Below are 16,643 nucleotides of genomic sequence, written 5' to 3'. Positions count from 1 at the left end.
CACATCCACAGTGAAAGGTTATTGAATTTTTATCTGTAGCAAGAAGCTTTTGACAGGCTTGCTGAAAAGTCACCTACAAATAGTACCTTCTTTAGATGAATTTGACCAAAGGGGTTTTCCAGCATATAACATCTTTCTGACATTTACAGGATTTTTGCTTCCTTGAAGAATCTGATCAGATATTCTTGGCTTCTATAAAGACACTTAGGTTTTTCATCAGTCTTACAGAAAAGTCCTCATTACTCTTCCTTTCATAAAAATTGGATTAAGATGTTGGTTAAGAACTCTAGTCAAATCCACCTAGGAGTCAACGACCAGAGCTCAAAGATGTTAGTACACAGAATTAACTGCTATTAATAAGGAACACTGTGCCTTACAGACCTATACCTGATCTATCTCTGTACCCATATGAAGAAGGAAATCTTTTATTGTATAATTTACAATATTTAATATAAATCCACAGTATTGAATTTAAGATAATAAGAGAACCTCTCGCTGAATGCATGACTACCAAATTTGGTTCCAAAATAGGTCCTTTGGGGGCAAGAGGTGCAGCTTTTACATCTCAGCTTCTGAAACAGAGTAAAATAATGTTAAGCTCACTTTTCCCCACTCCTCCTTTTAAAGTGTATTATTCAATACCATTTATACTAGGCACACAGCATTGCATTCGCCTTGCTGCTGTAGCTTTGGGAGATGGCTGAACAACAGCATTGCCTCCGTGGGGAAACAAAGGCACGCCGGTTTGGTGTGCTTGTAACTCTGTCACTCGTAACTCGTAATAGGTGATTATGTTGTTTTTCCAGACACTCTGGTCTGCACTCTGAGAACAGACAGATGCAGTCTAGATTTTTGTCATTGACTGATTTTGACCTTGGGCAACTGCCAAACTTTTGCATTTCATGATCATGCCTTGTAAAACTGAGAATATAAAGGCTGATTTGTCAACTACAGCTTGAGGCAGGAATAAGAAATTAAGAATGAGTGGTTATAAAGGTTCTTGAAAGTCTGAAATGTAATCTGAATGTTGAGTCCATTATCGTTACCGTAGTATCCTTTGGGGGCTGTTATACACATACGATTCACACATCTCGCCCCTTTGCTACATTTTCCTGGCTGTCTGGAAAAAGTCTTTATGCACTATTGATTAATAAGGAAGCTGTTTGAAAAAAAGCACATCCAGTTTACATTTAGAACATTTTTCTAAAATCAATCCCACCAAGTAACGGAGAGTCCTTCCATGTCACTTTGGCCAGCCCTCCATCTTCTTTCGGATTTCCCTGTCAGGATTTGTCTCCCTCACCTACTGCATTTTGTAGATCTAAACTTAGTTTCAAGGGTGAAGAATGGAAAGACACACTCTTTCTCTGGTGAGGAGTTCTTTAAGTCATGATTTCACACTGGTTCCTGGGCTTATCCCAGGTTTTAAAGCACCCAAGTGTCTAAGGGTTTTTCTAGATAAGAGGCCAGATTGAATAGCACAATCAGCGCCTTCAGGTACAATCTTTCACTGCTCCTCATTGGAACGCCTGGTTCTGCATGGCTATCAAATCAGTCCACTCAGATGTCTTGTTCAAGTCACTCTGCTGCAGCAGCCGCTCCTCCTCTCTGCTGTGCTGGGTGTCGGCTCAGGCTCCGGTGATTCTGCATTTCCACCATCTTCTCTGTCTGGCTTTGCAATTTCAGCATGCCATTTTAGAGCCTTCTCTTGCTTTCTAACTCCTCTGTCTCTCCTCTTTCCCAGAGATTTTTTCATTTATGTTTCTTCTTGTTGTTTCCATTTTATAGTTTTGCTTGAAGATACAATCATTCAGCTGGCAGCTTCCAGCCACCACACTTAAGCATACATGATATTATCATATTTTAATAAAATATTTCCCTTATGGGTACAAATGTTGGCATTTCCAAAGAAACAGCCACATAATTTTTTATGGGCAAGTACTTAGAACTCCATAATTACATTGAAATGCCCACAGCACTAGCCTTCTGTAGCTCCACAGTTGATAATCACCTCCTTACGGAGGGGGGTGGGGTACTGCTTTCTAATCAGCACAGGACAATGAACTCTACTAACAACCAGCTGATTGACAGAGGGAATTGTGGTTGGATTTGGCATGTTTTTCAATAATAGCTGAGCTTTGTTTTCATAGTTTTGAAGAGCAAAAGGTGCCTTTTTCAAATTCAACCGTGGCTTCTCAGATGAGCACCTGTAGGCCCTCAGATGCAGGCCCATTCTCAGACACACTTCCATGACCTCAGAAACATTTTGGGAGCTCTGGTGAGTGAGAGCCATGATTTACTGGAAATAATTTAGGAGCACACATATTAACAGTTTTGAAAGCAACTACACAACTTGAGATAAAAGAGAAGCCTGAAGGGGCAGGAGGAAGGCGAAGACCCAGTACAATGAATGAGAGCTCCAGGGATAAGATTCATGGTAGGAAGCCCAGAAACCCCATAGTGAGCCCCACTGTGTATCACACACTGCTAAGAACTTCAAGTTCATCAGATCATTTAATAGTTAGAGCAACCCAATGAGTATGCATCATTATTTCTATTTAACAGGTGAGAAGACCTATTTAGCTTGGACAGGCCAAATAGTTTCCCCCTGGTTATACACTAACTTGCCTGATTTGTCCTTAAGTTCGTCAGACTTCAAAGTCAAATATGTGCTACATGTCTCCTAGACTAAGGGAGAAGAATGACAAAGATTCTATGAATTAATAGGAAAACAAGGCTATGTGAGGAGAGTCAAAAGTAACCATGATTGGGGAGCCAAGGGAGGACACTTAATGACAAGAAAGGGAAAACGAGAGTAGATATGTTTTAAAAAGGGGGTAACTCTTGTGTTAACAGCAATTTAAAATGTGCTCAAAATCAAGGAACACGGGGAACCCCACTGGGGTCAGTCTGAAGCTTGCACGATAAACAGAAGGAGACAGAGAGGTCTAGATGGTATTCCTTAGAAAATAAAAGAATAAGCAGCATCTCCATTCGTAGTAACAACGTGGATTTCAGAAGAGAGCTAAGAATAATCAGGTGAACACGCTAAGCACAGCAGCTTTCCACACAATTCTTTGTTCATTATGATAAGTTTCAACGAGTTTGTAAATATAAGCAGAGTACATTTAAGACTGAAAATGAACAAAACTGGATCATCATACAATTATCAGTTGGTGCTTTTGTTCCTACAAAACATTAGTTGAGACATTGAGCACAACATGGAAATATATTTGGACATTATTTTTAAAAGAGAGAAAGGCTCAACAGAAGTACAAGTAATGTTAATTAGATAAGGCCAAAATATATTTAGAGTCAGGCAAGGGGTGGGAAGCTCATGAACAAAATACAATACCAATGGTAAATTAATTTTCTTAGTCAATAGCATGATCATGAAATCAACCAATGGCAATGAATTTGGAAGGTATCATCAATAAAAGAAGAACGACAGAAATGAAGCCACAATATGAGAGTCTGCTTAGGAAAATGACAACTACTAAGAATGAAAAACGATGAAGGGCATGGAAAGTCTAACCACAGAAAGGTGATTAGAGAAACTAAACATGTAAGGTAGGCTGAGGAGGAGCTGTCTGATAACAGTCAACAAATATTTGAAACTTGTAAATACTGAAGCGGGAGAGGAATTACCACGCATAGAGTTCTAATTAAAAATAATCAGATGAAATTATGACAAGGAAAACTCCGGCTTAATGGTCTGACAAAAGCAAACCTGAAACATGACAGATTCCCATGAGATCTTGGGTAGGGAAATTTTTATTTTCATTTGTGCCAAGGCAGAAAAACAAACAGCTGGAGGATTTGCATTTTATTTTTCATTTACTATTAAGGCATGAAGAGTCCATGATAGTGAGCTCTAGCATGAGAATATTCACATTCCATCTCATAGAAAATATTAAATCACCATCGGGAATGCATAAAAAACATGCTGGAATATTGCGCAACTGTGCAGTTGGGGGATGAGGGTGGACCGACACCTAGGCCTTTTCCATTTATTTTCAATGACATATCTACATTCATTCCATTGATTTGGCAATTGCAGCCTTTTGTGTTGAGAGACACAGATTCCTTGTGCCCTTCTCATTTAGCTGGCTTGAAAACTGTAAGAGGAACATTTTTGTTGTTAATCATATTTGGGTGACAGTTTAGCTAACAACTGCTAAGCAAGGCTGTAGTCCCGACTCTGGCATGGACACGAAGTACCGTATCTCCATGCCTACAGTTCTTATCTATAAAATGGGAAATCATGTTAATCTCAAGCTCCAGAGGATAGAAGAACTGGCAAAATAATTACAAAGCATTTCCCAAATATAGAGAGTGACAGAAATTGAAGAAGAAATTTTTAGGGGCTCTAAATGAGTGGTTCTCAACCTTGGCTCTTTGTTAAAACTGCCTGGGGATATGTTAAAAAGCATAGGCATTTCTAAAGCAATGAGGCTGAAAACCACTCCTTTACAACATAGGTTCTCTGCCTCTGATTTGATTGGTCTGGGGTGTAGCCTGTTGCCCATGTCATACCTAGGAACAATTACATCAAAATCTCTGCATCAGTATTTTTACAGCTCTCTAAATGATTATAACTGACGTGCAGCTCGGTATGAGGTACCCTACTCTAAAAGGACTTATCTCAGGAAGCGAGTTCCACTTGTGAATGGGTTTTGAGTCAACATTGCACATTACAGTTTAATTAAAATGGGTTAAAATAAGACTTTATTTTTAGTGAAGAAATGTAGTTAAACTCTTTTAATGTCAGCATGGTTTTGTTTGAAATTAGTATGGCTGTATACATTTATTAAGGGATGTTTAGCACATGTAGCAACCAAAAAGTGGCTACAGGCCTTAGTCAAGTGGCTCAAGGTATTAAAAAACAGATCCTCCCACAGAGTCTTTCAGACCCACAAGATGATAATTCATTATCAACTGCATAATTGTTTAAGGTAGACAACCATTTTTCTTAGCAAGTATTCAACTCATCCAAACATTGGGCTTATAATAAGATGCTTCTATCATGTTAAATAAATAGCCACTAGAAAGATAAGCAATCTGTAGTCAGAAAGTGGAGAGCCAATCCAAAATTTGGAAGGAACTGCCTAGAGAGGACTACACAAATTGGAGGCATAAAATCAATCCCAGACATCATCAGTAATAAGTTACATTGATGATATGCACCCTTGATGTGATTTCATGAGAATGGTACCTCACCTCTGTAGTTTTCCTTTTGAAAACCCACAAGCCCAGTCTAATCAGGAAAAGACACCAGATATACCCAGATTGAAGAAGATTCTACAAATACCCAACCAGAATTCCTATAAACTCTCGAGGTCATAAAAAACAAGGAAAGTCTAGGAAACTGTCACAGTCTAAATGAGCCTAAGGAGACATCACTATGTGATAACTGTGATACGGGAAAACTGCAGTATAAATGTGATACATCTTGGATGAGATCCTAGAACTGAAAAAGAAGATCAGGGAAAAACTAAGAAAATCTGAACTAAGTATAGACTTTCACTAATAATAATGTATCAATATTGATTCATTACTTGTAACGTATGTATCATACTAATATATTAACAATAGGGGAAACTGGATGAGATAGATAAGGAGATTATCTGTAATATCTCTGCAACTTTACAGTAAATCTAAAAATATTATACAACAAAATTTTTATCATAAATCAATCCCAGGAGCCCCACCATGGATATATTGACATTATTCCATGAATTGGGGTGTGTTATAAAATTGAAGCTAGAATCTTTGAGAATTGTGAGAAAAGCACAATGACTGGAAAAGGGTCAGTATAGCAGTAGGCAAGCCTGAAATAGGCAGAAAGGGAAACCATGGTTATTTTATATTGGTTGACTTGAACATTTCTAAAAATCACTCAATGAATCAAATAATCAAATAACCAAATTGCAAAATAAGTCATCTGATGGTATGCAAATCTGCCAATAATATGAAATTAAGTTCCCACAATAGTGGAACATTTGCCCTGAGCGTGATGGTGCTGGGAGAAATAAAATATTCTAAACAAATTACATAAATATAGCGTTGGGCAGTGTCGCCCAGAAGTTGTTTCATGGACAAAAAGCCCTGTGAGATACGCTGGGACAACAGAATTTCACTGAAAAGTAAGTTTAAGAAACATTCCACTGCTGTAATTATCTGGTTAATATAGCAAAGATTTTAGAGGTTTTCTGGTACTGAATTATATTTAATGTACTTTAATATTTTCCAAATCTATTTGATCACAAAATCTTTTCCCTTTAGCATTAGTTAACATCAATAGGAGAAATTTTGATAATGCAGAGCCAAAAACATCAACTTTCGTCAGGAGGGTACATGTGATCTGAGGCTGGACAACTAAAGTAGTTCACCATGTTTTGATAGAACTAGGTAGGCATTTCAAGTATCTTTCAAAGGCTAAGTATATGGACTGGCATTATTTTTAACCTTTATTAATGACCTCAGTGATGATCTACAGCACTGGCCAACAGAACTTTCTGTGATGATGTAAGTGTTCTATACCTATACTGTCCAATATAATAGCCACTGAGCATTTGAGACATGGCTAGTATGACAGAGGAACTACATTTTTAACTTTAATTAATTTAAATTTAAATAGCCACACAAGGCTAGTGGCTAATGTATAGGGCAATGCAATATCTAGAATATATTACACGGCATGATAACAAGACAGATGGAGTTGCTAACTTAGAAAATACTTGCAAAACAAAAATAGAGAGTGGCAAATTACAGAAATGTTTTATTGCAACTAAGATGAAATTCAAGAGGGGTTTGTACAATAATTCCATATATTTAGGTGTAGAAATTCTGTTTAGGTACAAGAAAATGATCAGCAATGATCACAACTTGCTTGTAAGCATTAAAGCGCTTCCATTAAAATAAAATATGCCCAACCTGCTGGAATGGTTTAATAGGAATATGGCATGAATGGTCCAATTAGTGGCTCTAACTGACGTAGTAGAAAGAAAATTAAACCGGGAATCTGAAGACCTGCTCCATCTTAGTTTGGCACAGACAGGTGATATAACCACCCTGAGACCTTAATTTCCTCATATGCAAAATGACTGAGTTAGACCAGATGATTTCTAAGATGCCTAACAATAATTTACCTGTAAGAAATAAGTATATAAATAATTGTATGACTAATACTGCAATTCACAAACCAATTCTGGCAACCAAAATTATGAGATTTATTTGCCCAAAAAATTAGAAGAATGTTTAACTCTGTGGTTGCTCAGATTGAAAAAGACTAGGGCATGGTTTTTCTTACTCTTATTATTCGTGTATGTGGACTTAGCAAGAACTTCAGCAACGGGAACTCAGAGAGCTGGAGTGGGTAAGCCTGGTGTCAAAGATCCTACCCTAAGCCCCACATTCACAAAAGCCAACAGCCAAATCATCGTCCAAGAGAGTGAACTTATGCCTGATCGGGGCTCCTAATCCTACAAGGTTTGTGTGTCCTTGACTCACAGACTGGAACTGTCACAGGCCCAAAAATCTTTAAAATCCAGAGATAGGGAAGTACAAGGCCATGGAAATATTTTTTGATGCATTACAATATTTTATAGAGAAAATAGTCATTAATAGTAATTACTTAATTTCTGAAGAGAGAACAAAAGCAGAATAAAGTTTAGACTGAAGCACAGGGGCTTCACTTAAAAAAAAATGACTTCCTAGATGGTATGGAGTAGAATATATAATCAAGGAGGTTGTAGAATCTCTAATCCCAGAGATTTTTACAGAATCCAAGATAGAGAGAAGGGCCTCCCTAAGGAAGCAATGGATACAAAATAAGCCCTTGAGCCTCCTTCAAATTCTGTGTAGTCTATTTTTAAAAACAATCCATCTTTAAAACAAAAGGATAAGATGCAAAAGAAAATCACTAATGTTAAACCGAAAAACAGTCTAACAATTTTTATGTAGGTCATATTTTGTTCTGAGAATTTTCTTAATGATAACAATTTTGGAGTCTTTATTTAGGGATCTTACAAACAGCAGGCATTACAAAGAGCCAGCATTATTTGTGCCTTTATTACAAGGTTGAAATTGTGATTAATGCAGGAAAACATGTAGAAACTTAGATCCTGAATGCCCAAGGCTAAATATGCTCCTGCTCACCTTCCTTGCACTGAAAGCACATCTGTTAAAGCAGGTCCTGAATGTAAGGGTCTTCTAGGGATAGGGATGGGAGGCTGAGACCGGGGTGGGGTGTGGGGGAAAGAGAGAGAGAGAGAGAGAGAGAGAGAGAGAGAGAGAGAGAGAGAGAGAGAGAGAGCAGGTGTGTAAGCATGCCTGGGACCTGACGATATTTTGGGAACCTCTGGATCCAGCCACTCTTGAAGTCCTTTGATTTATCAGTTATATGAGTCAACACATTCTTTTTCCTTCAATTAAGTCTGTGACTTTCAACTGAAAGAATCTTAAGTAGAAACAGTGTCAGAAAGACTGAGGGGAGAATACCAGAGGAGAAGGAACAGGGAACTGTGTACTGTGTGGTAGGGCAAATGCAAGAGTGGTACCTTTGGTGTGGTCAGGAGCTAGATACAACCAGGAGACCCTTTTGTGTCTAAAGGAGATAGAGAAACATTTAGGCAAATACTAAAGAGATGAAAAAATTACCTTAGGAAAAAAAATAATCAGTTTTAACCTCCTGAACAATGTATAGCCAGCCATGCTCTGCCACTAAAATGTAGAACTTTTTTCCCTACTTTCTTCTAAATGTAATACCTGACATGAAATGTTCAGGTGGATGAGAATCCTACTGTCCTATCTGAAGAGATATTCTACTATGAAAATAATTTTCGGCCAGGCGTGGTGGCTCATGCCTGTAATCCCAGCACTTTGGGAGGCCGAGGTAGGCAGATCACGAGATCAGGAGTTCGAGACCAGCCTGGCCAATGTAGTGAAACCCTGCCTCTACTAAAAATACAAAATATTAGCCAGGCGTGGTGGTGGGCGCCTATAATCCTAGCTACTAGGGAGGCTGAGGCTTGAACCCAGGAGGCAGAGGTTGCAGTGAGCCGAGATCGCGCCACTGCATGAATCCATCTCAAAAAAAAAAAAGAAAAAAAGAAAGAAAATAATTTTCTGCAAACTTTTTCCACCCTATCACAGCAATAGCTTCGTAAGCTTAATAAAACATGGCCTTTACCATACCAAATAGTTAACAGAATGTGGAACAAGAAATAAACTGAAGATCTTCTTATCTTGAGTTCTTCCCATCCTGCTGAGCATTTTCCTCATGTTCGCTAGTCTCCAGACTTGGAAACACTTTTGTTGCAGTAATCATTTGGTTCACTTTTCAAAAATAAAAAAAAAATAATAAAAAGCTGTCCCTTGTTCCCTTTCTAGAGTCACACTGACATAGGGCAATCAGAGTAAGCCATTATCAGAGAATCCCCTGCTTTGTTCAAATTATAAACATCAATGGGCATCTCTCCTGGGAATTCAAAGAGCACATGAGTGAGGGTGAGCCAGGCTTGCTGTTAGTAGGATAAACCAGGCTTGCTTGATGCTTTGTTTTAGCAAAGACACCATAAGTAGTGATTACAGTTCACTTGGGTTTTGCACTGATCCTCAAAATGCTGACAGTTACTTAAATCACTCACTGGGTGGAATAATCACCCTGCAAGGAACTGAGAGGGTACAGCTTATATTATAAAATGGAACTGAGCACATGAGGCAAAGGATTAACAGGCGTGGTAGATGAGATCTTTGTCAGAATAACAGAGATGATTATAGGCATGAATTAGACATCAACTTTACTGGGTACTTTCAGTGACATGAACACAACAGCTAAATTGTGCAATTACAAAGTTAAGCATAACTCAGAATGCATCTTTCTCCTTTTGAAAACAGTTGATGCCAGGTTAGCCTGTGTGAATCACTCAGTGGCTTGCTACAGAGGTTATGTACTATCTTGCTTTGTGAAGCCCTTTTAGAATGGGCAGAATAGAAGTCTAGAATGCTATGTCATTAGAAATAAGAGATTGTAGCATTAAATATTAGATGCTAATGACATACTAAATGAGAGCACCCCTTCCAAACATTACTAAATAAACTACCTAAGCAGCTCTGCATTTGCAAGTCAAAGAAAACTAGGAAAAGAGGCAAGTGGCCCCTTTTTTGCAGCTGCTCATTTTGCAATTAGCAAAGAAAAAATTAGTTCTTTCTGACTTTTTCTAGAGGGGAGAAGAGAGCAGAGTGGGTTTGGGAGATAAAATGGATAATTTAAACTGCTGCTTGTAACAGAACTGCCTGATATTATGGGATTATGAAGTTAAAGGGGCCTTTACGGATACCTCCTTATATAAAATCTGCTCAAAAGTAATACTGTGGGCAAACTATCCTTAATTGGTAGACACATTTTCTATTCTTATAGATTTCTGAGAATAAACTTGTATAATTTCATCATCAGATAAAAAGCAGTCTTTTAGAGTTGGGCATGGTGGTACATGCTTGTAGTCCCAGCTACTTGGGAGGCTGAAATGGGAGGACCACCTAAAGCCAGAAGTTCAAGACTAGCCTGGGTAATACAGCAAGACTAATCTCAAAAATAACTAGTATTTTCAATAAAAGACTTAAGAATAAAGGTATAAATATACAGGAATATTTTAAGGAGATTTCTGGTGCAGATTCTATGATCTCCCTCCGAAGCCCACTGCTTCAGTCCCTTCTTCCCACCCCACATTGGCCCTTGGGACAGGCAGAGAATCAGCATGAGGCCATACAAGTAGTGAGCATTCAAGGGGCTCCTTAGACTCTTAGAGGATAAGGGAATAATTTACTCTGTGAATTTAATCCACACCTTTCCATCTCTAGGCTGGAAACGTGGTTAATCAAGTAATAATACCTTCTCAAATGACGGTGATTAAAAAAAAGCTCACTCTGATGTGCACAGTCCAAATAATGTGTTTTCTTTCTAATAACTGTCTAATAGCCCTAATATTAAATTCAGAGGTGATTTTGCTTCCTTCTTCTCCCAGCTGTTTTTTTTGCTTTTTCTATCCTGTTTCTATCTCTCCATTCACACATCTAAATCTGTCTTTTGGGCTGGACGTGGTTGCTCACGCCTGTAATCCCAGCACTTTGGGAGGCTGAGGCAGGTGGATCACTTGAGCCCAGGAGTTTGAGACCAGGTGTGGTGGTGCACACTTGTAATCCCAGCTATTCGGGAGGCTGAAGCATGAGAATCGCTTTAACCCAGGAGGCAAAGATTGCTGTGAGCTGAGATTGTGCCACTGCACTCCAGCCTGGGCAGCAGAGTGAGACTGCCTCAACAAATAAAGAATAAATCTGCCTTTCCCTTTATGCCTTCTTCATATCATGTTTTCTTTGTCTCTATTTTAACTGTGTTATACATACTCCTGAAGTAATGCTTTAAATATAATTTTATAGTTATTAAAGTTTATGTGCCCTAAAGTTTTCAAATTATTTTTCTCTAAGTCATTGGTCCTTCATAGAAAAAGAGGTTCCCCCAATTTCATGTTCTGTTCCTTAATTTCCTTGAAATCTGTAATTGCTATCTCTTAGCCATCTTTTTTCCAGAATAATTGTTGTCTTCATTGACTCTATTTTCTAGCACCTTAATCACTTCTATGACTAATAAAAAGATTAGCTTTATGTCAAGTAAAATGAGAATGTCAGCCGTGCATACAGCCCTGAGCTCTGAGACAGTTTCTGCCCTTGAGAAGTTGTTGTAAGGAGGAAAAAAGGTATTGCTTTCTGTTCTTGAGACACAGTGGCTCAATCCTAGATGAATTTATGTTTCTAAGGCTATGTTAATATCAAGCTACGTTAACATGGGCCTTTCCTGGATTCCCACTTTCCACACAGGGAAACCAAGATTAGTTCCTTTCCCAGAATCACAACGTACGAGAGGTGCAACACGAGCAGAATTCTAACCAGGATCTTCTGACAACTTGGGACACGCCCCCATATGGTAACCAGTGTACACTCTCATCTTTCAATGAACGCATTCAGTCTAGTTCCTCAGTTGTCCCCACAACAGCTTCCTACCAGATACTTACTCTGGGATGTAGAAAGATTGGAGAAAGCTGACTTTGTTCGACTTGCCAACCATTCCAGGCTTTCATGCACGTTGGCCAAGGCTTTGAGGTCACTGACGTCACGAAGGATGTCTTGTGGAGGGATTAATTTATCACCCAGGTTCCCAATAAGAACTTCAGACTCCTTGCCAAAAGCTGCCCTGAAAAGCAAATTGGAAACACACTTCATATATACAGCATGGAAAAGGTAGGACTGGGTAACACTGTTTTAGGCACACCTAGCACAAGGACTGACATGATCACTATTTTACAGCATGCTCTTTTTCCTAGGTTTAACTTTGTGAGACAACTATCACATGCCTGCTTAACACGGTTCTGATAGGGGAAAAAGTTCTTGGAAGAAGAAATAAGTGACTCCAATGATTGTGCCTTCAACAGGGACCAGTATGGGCCTGATTTATACAGTGATGGTTCCTGGGGATGGTGTCTATACTGCTCTCCTGTAGGTGTTTTCCTTGCCTCTTCTCATGCTATAGAAGTTGATAAACAGCTTAGGGTGTTAAATATGTACATGGTTTAAAGTTTATTGTAGTGAAAATAAAATAACCAAGTTAATCTGGCACCTAGAAAATATTGAATAATGTTCAAAAGCAAAGAAGATCCAGCCTCTTTAAAAGAGGAGGTTACAACTGAGATGGATGACAGGTTTCATTTATTCATTTACTTAGTTGTTCTAAAAAGGATCCAACACATTGGGTTTCACGCAGAGCCCAATATCTTCGAAATGTTTTGCAGAGGGCAGGGTGGGGTTGAAAAATCAAGTTACAAGGGGTTACAAAGGATGAAGCTGGAAAGGACCTGAGATCATATAGCTCAGCCACTGCGGAGATGAAGAACTGGAGGCTCCAACAGTTAACCGTTCTGCCTACATGACACATGAGTGGCAAAGCTAGGACTCAGGCTTCCTAATTTCCACAGCTCTCTTTCCTTTTGAAAAGGAAGAGGGCTAAAATTAGAAAAGATGACTGAGGGCCGGGCACGGTGGCTCAAGCCTGTAATCTTAGCACTTTGGGAGGCTGAGGCAGGCAGACTGCCTGAGCTCAGGAGTTCGAGACCAGCCTGGGCAACAACAGTGAAACCTCATCTCTACTAAAATACAAAAAATTAGCGCCAGCGTGCACCTGCAGCCCCAGCTACTCGGGAGGCTGAGGCAGGAGAATCGCTTGAACCCGGGAGGCGGAGGCTGCAGTGAGCCGAGATCGTGCCACTGCACTCCAGCCTGGGCAACAGAGCATGAGACTCTGTCTCCAAAAAAAAAAAAAAAAAGATGACTGAGAATGTTAGGAAAAAAAAATCAAGAAAGTTACACACAGGTGGGTAAGCAGAGCTGATGCTGGAGGAGGTTGAAACAGGCACCCGGAGAGTTTTCTGTAAGACCCAAGGCTTTTAAAATCTAACACACCTTAAGTGAGAAGAAGCAAGGGCTTAATTTAACTAGAACAAGCCAAATTAAGTTTTGAGCATGCAGTGATTAATAAAAATTGTTGACACATAGTCAGAAAGATGCTTAATTGACACATAGGCGTTTGGTGCCCAGCACTACAGCAACTGCTGTGAATCAAATCGTTATCTAAAATGTTTATGCTACCAAGTAGTGAGTCACGACTAGCCTCCTTATTTTAGCTGAGGGTTATCTTTTTTTAAAGGAAATGTCACAGTTGATGTTGAGGCAATGAAGAGCAGTGAACCGAGTGCATGGAATGTGGGTGTGCACCAATCTGATCTGAGGGGCTTGGAAAAGGGCTTGGGGTGGGGCCCTGAATTCTGCATTTCTAACTGATTTCCAGGTGATGCCCAGGCTGCTTGTCTGAAAAGTGTTTTCCTTGAGTGGCAAGGGTGGGACACAGACTTCAAAGTGAGATAAACCCAGGTTTGAATACTGAATCTGCCACTTGCTTGTTGTGTGACACTGCTTAACTCCAAGCATTATTATCTAGAGGTAAAAGAACTGACCTGATATGAAGCAATGTAAGGATTAAATGTGATTTTTAAAGCTTTTCATTGGGAAAATTTCAATAATTATGAAAGTAGAAAGAAGAGTATAACAACCCTCCATGTAACTGTCTTCCAGCTTCAACTATTAGCAACTCATGGAAGTCTTATTCCATTTATCCTTATTTATGCCTCCCCATCACCACTTTAGAATATTTTAAGGCAAATCATTCAGGGGATGCTTTTAAGTGCATAACACAGTGCAAACAGTTTTTACTTGGTAAAAACTATTGTTGTTATTATTATCTTAGGTCTGTTGAGATGGCTAGTTTATTTAGTGGGATGATGAACGAATTTAGGTAAGAGTGAGCAGGAGGAAATATGTTGCATATCAAGGGCTAGTTTTACAAATACCAACCACAGTGTCTTACAGCCCAGACTTTCATCAGAATTTTCAAGATGTTAATTATTGTGACAGAAACCATTAGCTGCCTACCCAGTATCCATTATCCCATGCATTCTTGGTAAAAGTACCCTGATGCTGTTGGGGTCAGCAATGTGCCCAACTTAAGATGAAACAAAACAAAAAACCCCACCAAATTTTCCTGTCCTTCTTGCAGATGTGGTGGCCAGTGAGATGTAAACTGAAATCAGTAGATGGGCATCAAGGAAGCTCTCTTAAGCAATCTTAGTTGGCAGAGACTCTTTTGCCTTCTCTCTTAATGGAATGAAGCCAGGGCAACTGGGGCTGCAGTAGCTCTTCTCAAACATCAGCTGACCTTGAGTATGGAAGCCAGTGCTGAGCATAATGGAACCCAAAGACAGTGGGGCAATGGTGCACTCATGCCATCATGGAGCAACAGTGCAGTCCCAGACAATAAAAATGCTTTTGAGCTTCATGTCATAGCAGAGAAAAATGAAACCCTACTTGTTTAAGCCACTGCTATTTCAAGTTTCTGTTAGTAGCTGCTAAATGCAATTTCTAGCTGACTCATTTATCTAATTAGCATACGAGATGTCATCCCAAGAAAACTTTCTCTGAATTTGGATAGCTCTAAAATCCACTTACTAGGAAAAGCAAAACAATGTCTCCTCCGTGATTTGAGCCCAGAAGACATTTATAGTATTTCCCTTGGCTGTCACTCAGTCAGGTTGTAAATATTTAGTTTTCTTAATCTGCCCTTATATATCAACTCTTTGAGCCCCTTAATCATCTGTGATAGATATAACACAAAAAATGCCTCTGAGCTGGGTGGTGAAAAAGCAACAGCGGGGGGCAAATGGCTTTGAAAACCAGGCTTGGAGCCATTTTTATGCATATTAGGTGTAGCCCTAGGTGGAATGTGACAATTAAGACAAATGTATTTATGTAAGAAGTCTAATCTGCTTGAGTGGGGATCTTGGGCCCTGAGCATGTTTGCTGTGTGCTGCCAGCACTTGATGCCTGTCCCATTTCCCTCTGGCTCACTGAGATTTGCTTAACCTCCTCAGACAGGAGAGCAATAGACTGAGAAAATACAAACTGCCTCATGTCGAATACATAGCAGACATCTCATTTGACAGGAATCCATAATCACCCCCTAACAACCTGAAAAGAGCACAGAAACCATGACACAGAGAATAAGTGATTGACAGCTATAACCATTTCACACAAAAAATCATTCCTTCGAGGATTTGTGTGTCAAAGAGCTTGGTGGAAGGTTTTTATGTGTTAGAATAACCTTAAAGGGATGGCTTTAGCTGTTTGACTACAGATTTTTTTCCAAACCCTCTGATTAATTAAATTATGATCTATCTATACTATGGAAAACCATAAAGTCATTAGGAATTATGTATATAAAAAACTTGGTAACATAGAAAAATATTTGGTATAGCTTATTTTTCATTATGATATGCAGTTGTGTAAAATAAACTTATACAACTGTAGGTACTGTATGATATTAAGAAAATAAATAAATATACAAGCCGAAAAAAGGTTGGATATCTATATGGCAAAATGTCAACTGCAGAAATGTATCATGCTTTGTGCTTTTCTATACTGTCCATATGTTCTCCAAAAAACAACTTCACGTTTTGCTGAAGAGAAAAATGGAAGAACATCTCACCACATATGAGAGAACTTTCAAATGGGCACACCAGGAATCCCAGCACATAAAACTGGAGGACATGGGTATTAGTTACTTGTGCCAAGGTGGGACGCAATGGGCGCACTGGCCTGAAGCTGGTCTGGACTGGTGGCTCCAGGCTTGCGGAAGACACAGTCACTTGTGCCCTGCAGAAGACCTCACAGCCAGAATGGCTGCTGCCTGGCAACTGGACAGTATTATTTCCACTTTCTAGGCCTGAATTTTTACGTACCCTTCATCTTCTGCTTATTATGATAACACATTATTTAATGAAGACACTATGTATTTTTGAGTGAAACAGACAGCAAACTAACATTGTCTTCAGAAGGTGAAGTAACAGAAACTCAGAGGTAACAGGCACTCAGCAATTGCTCAAAGATGATCTGACACAGCCAGGAGTAGAAATCAGAACTCAAAACATGAGTGTTTTGGGTACTGGATCCTATCTGAGGACTTGCCTTCCAAATCAGTTGGC

General features: G+C 39.2%; 1 protein-coding gene across 6 annotated transcripts in view; it reads right to left on the bottom strand.

Moving 5' to 3' along the window:
- The window catches only part of EXOC4 (exocyst complex component 4), an 870,395-nt gene that overhangs the window by 158,347 nt on the left and 695,405 nt on the right, over positions 1-16,643 (bottom strand). For all 6 annotated transcript variants that reach the window (XM_054558840.2, XM_054558838.1, XM_054558839.1 and 3 more), the window contains 1 exon segment: positions 12,072-12,250. In XM_054558840.2, coding sequence (XP_054414815.1) covers positions 12,072-12,250 — 179 coding nt within the window.

The sequence above is a fragment of the Pongo abelii genome, chromosome 6 (assembly GCF_028885655.2).
Source record: "Pongo abelii isolate AG06213 chromosome 6, NHGRI_mPonAbe1-v2.0_pri, whole genome shotgun sequence".
NCBI classification, from domain to species: domain Eukaryota; kingdom Metazoa; phylum Chordata; class Mammalia; order Primates; family Hominidae; genus Pongo; species Pongo abelii.
Note: the sequence above shows the minus strand (reverse complement) of the source record. Positions and strands in the feature narration are given on the sequence as shown.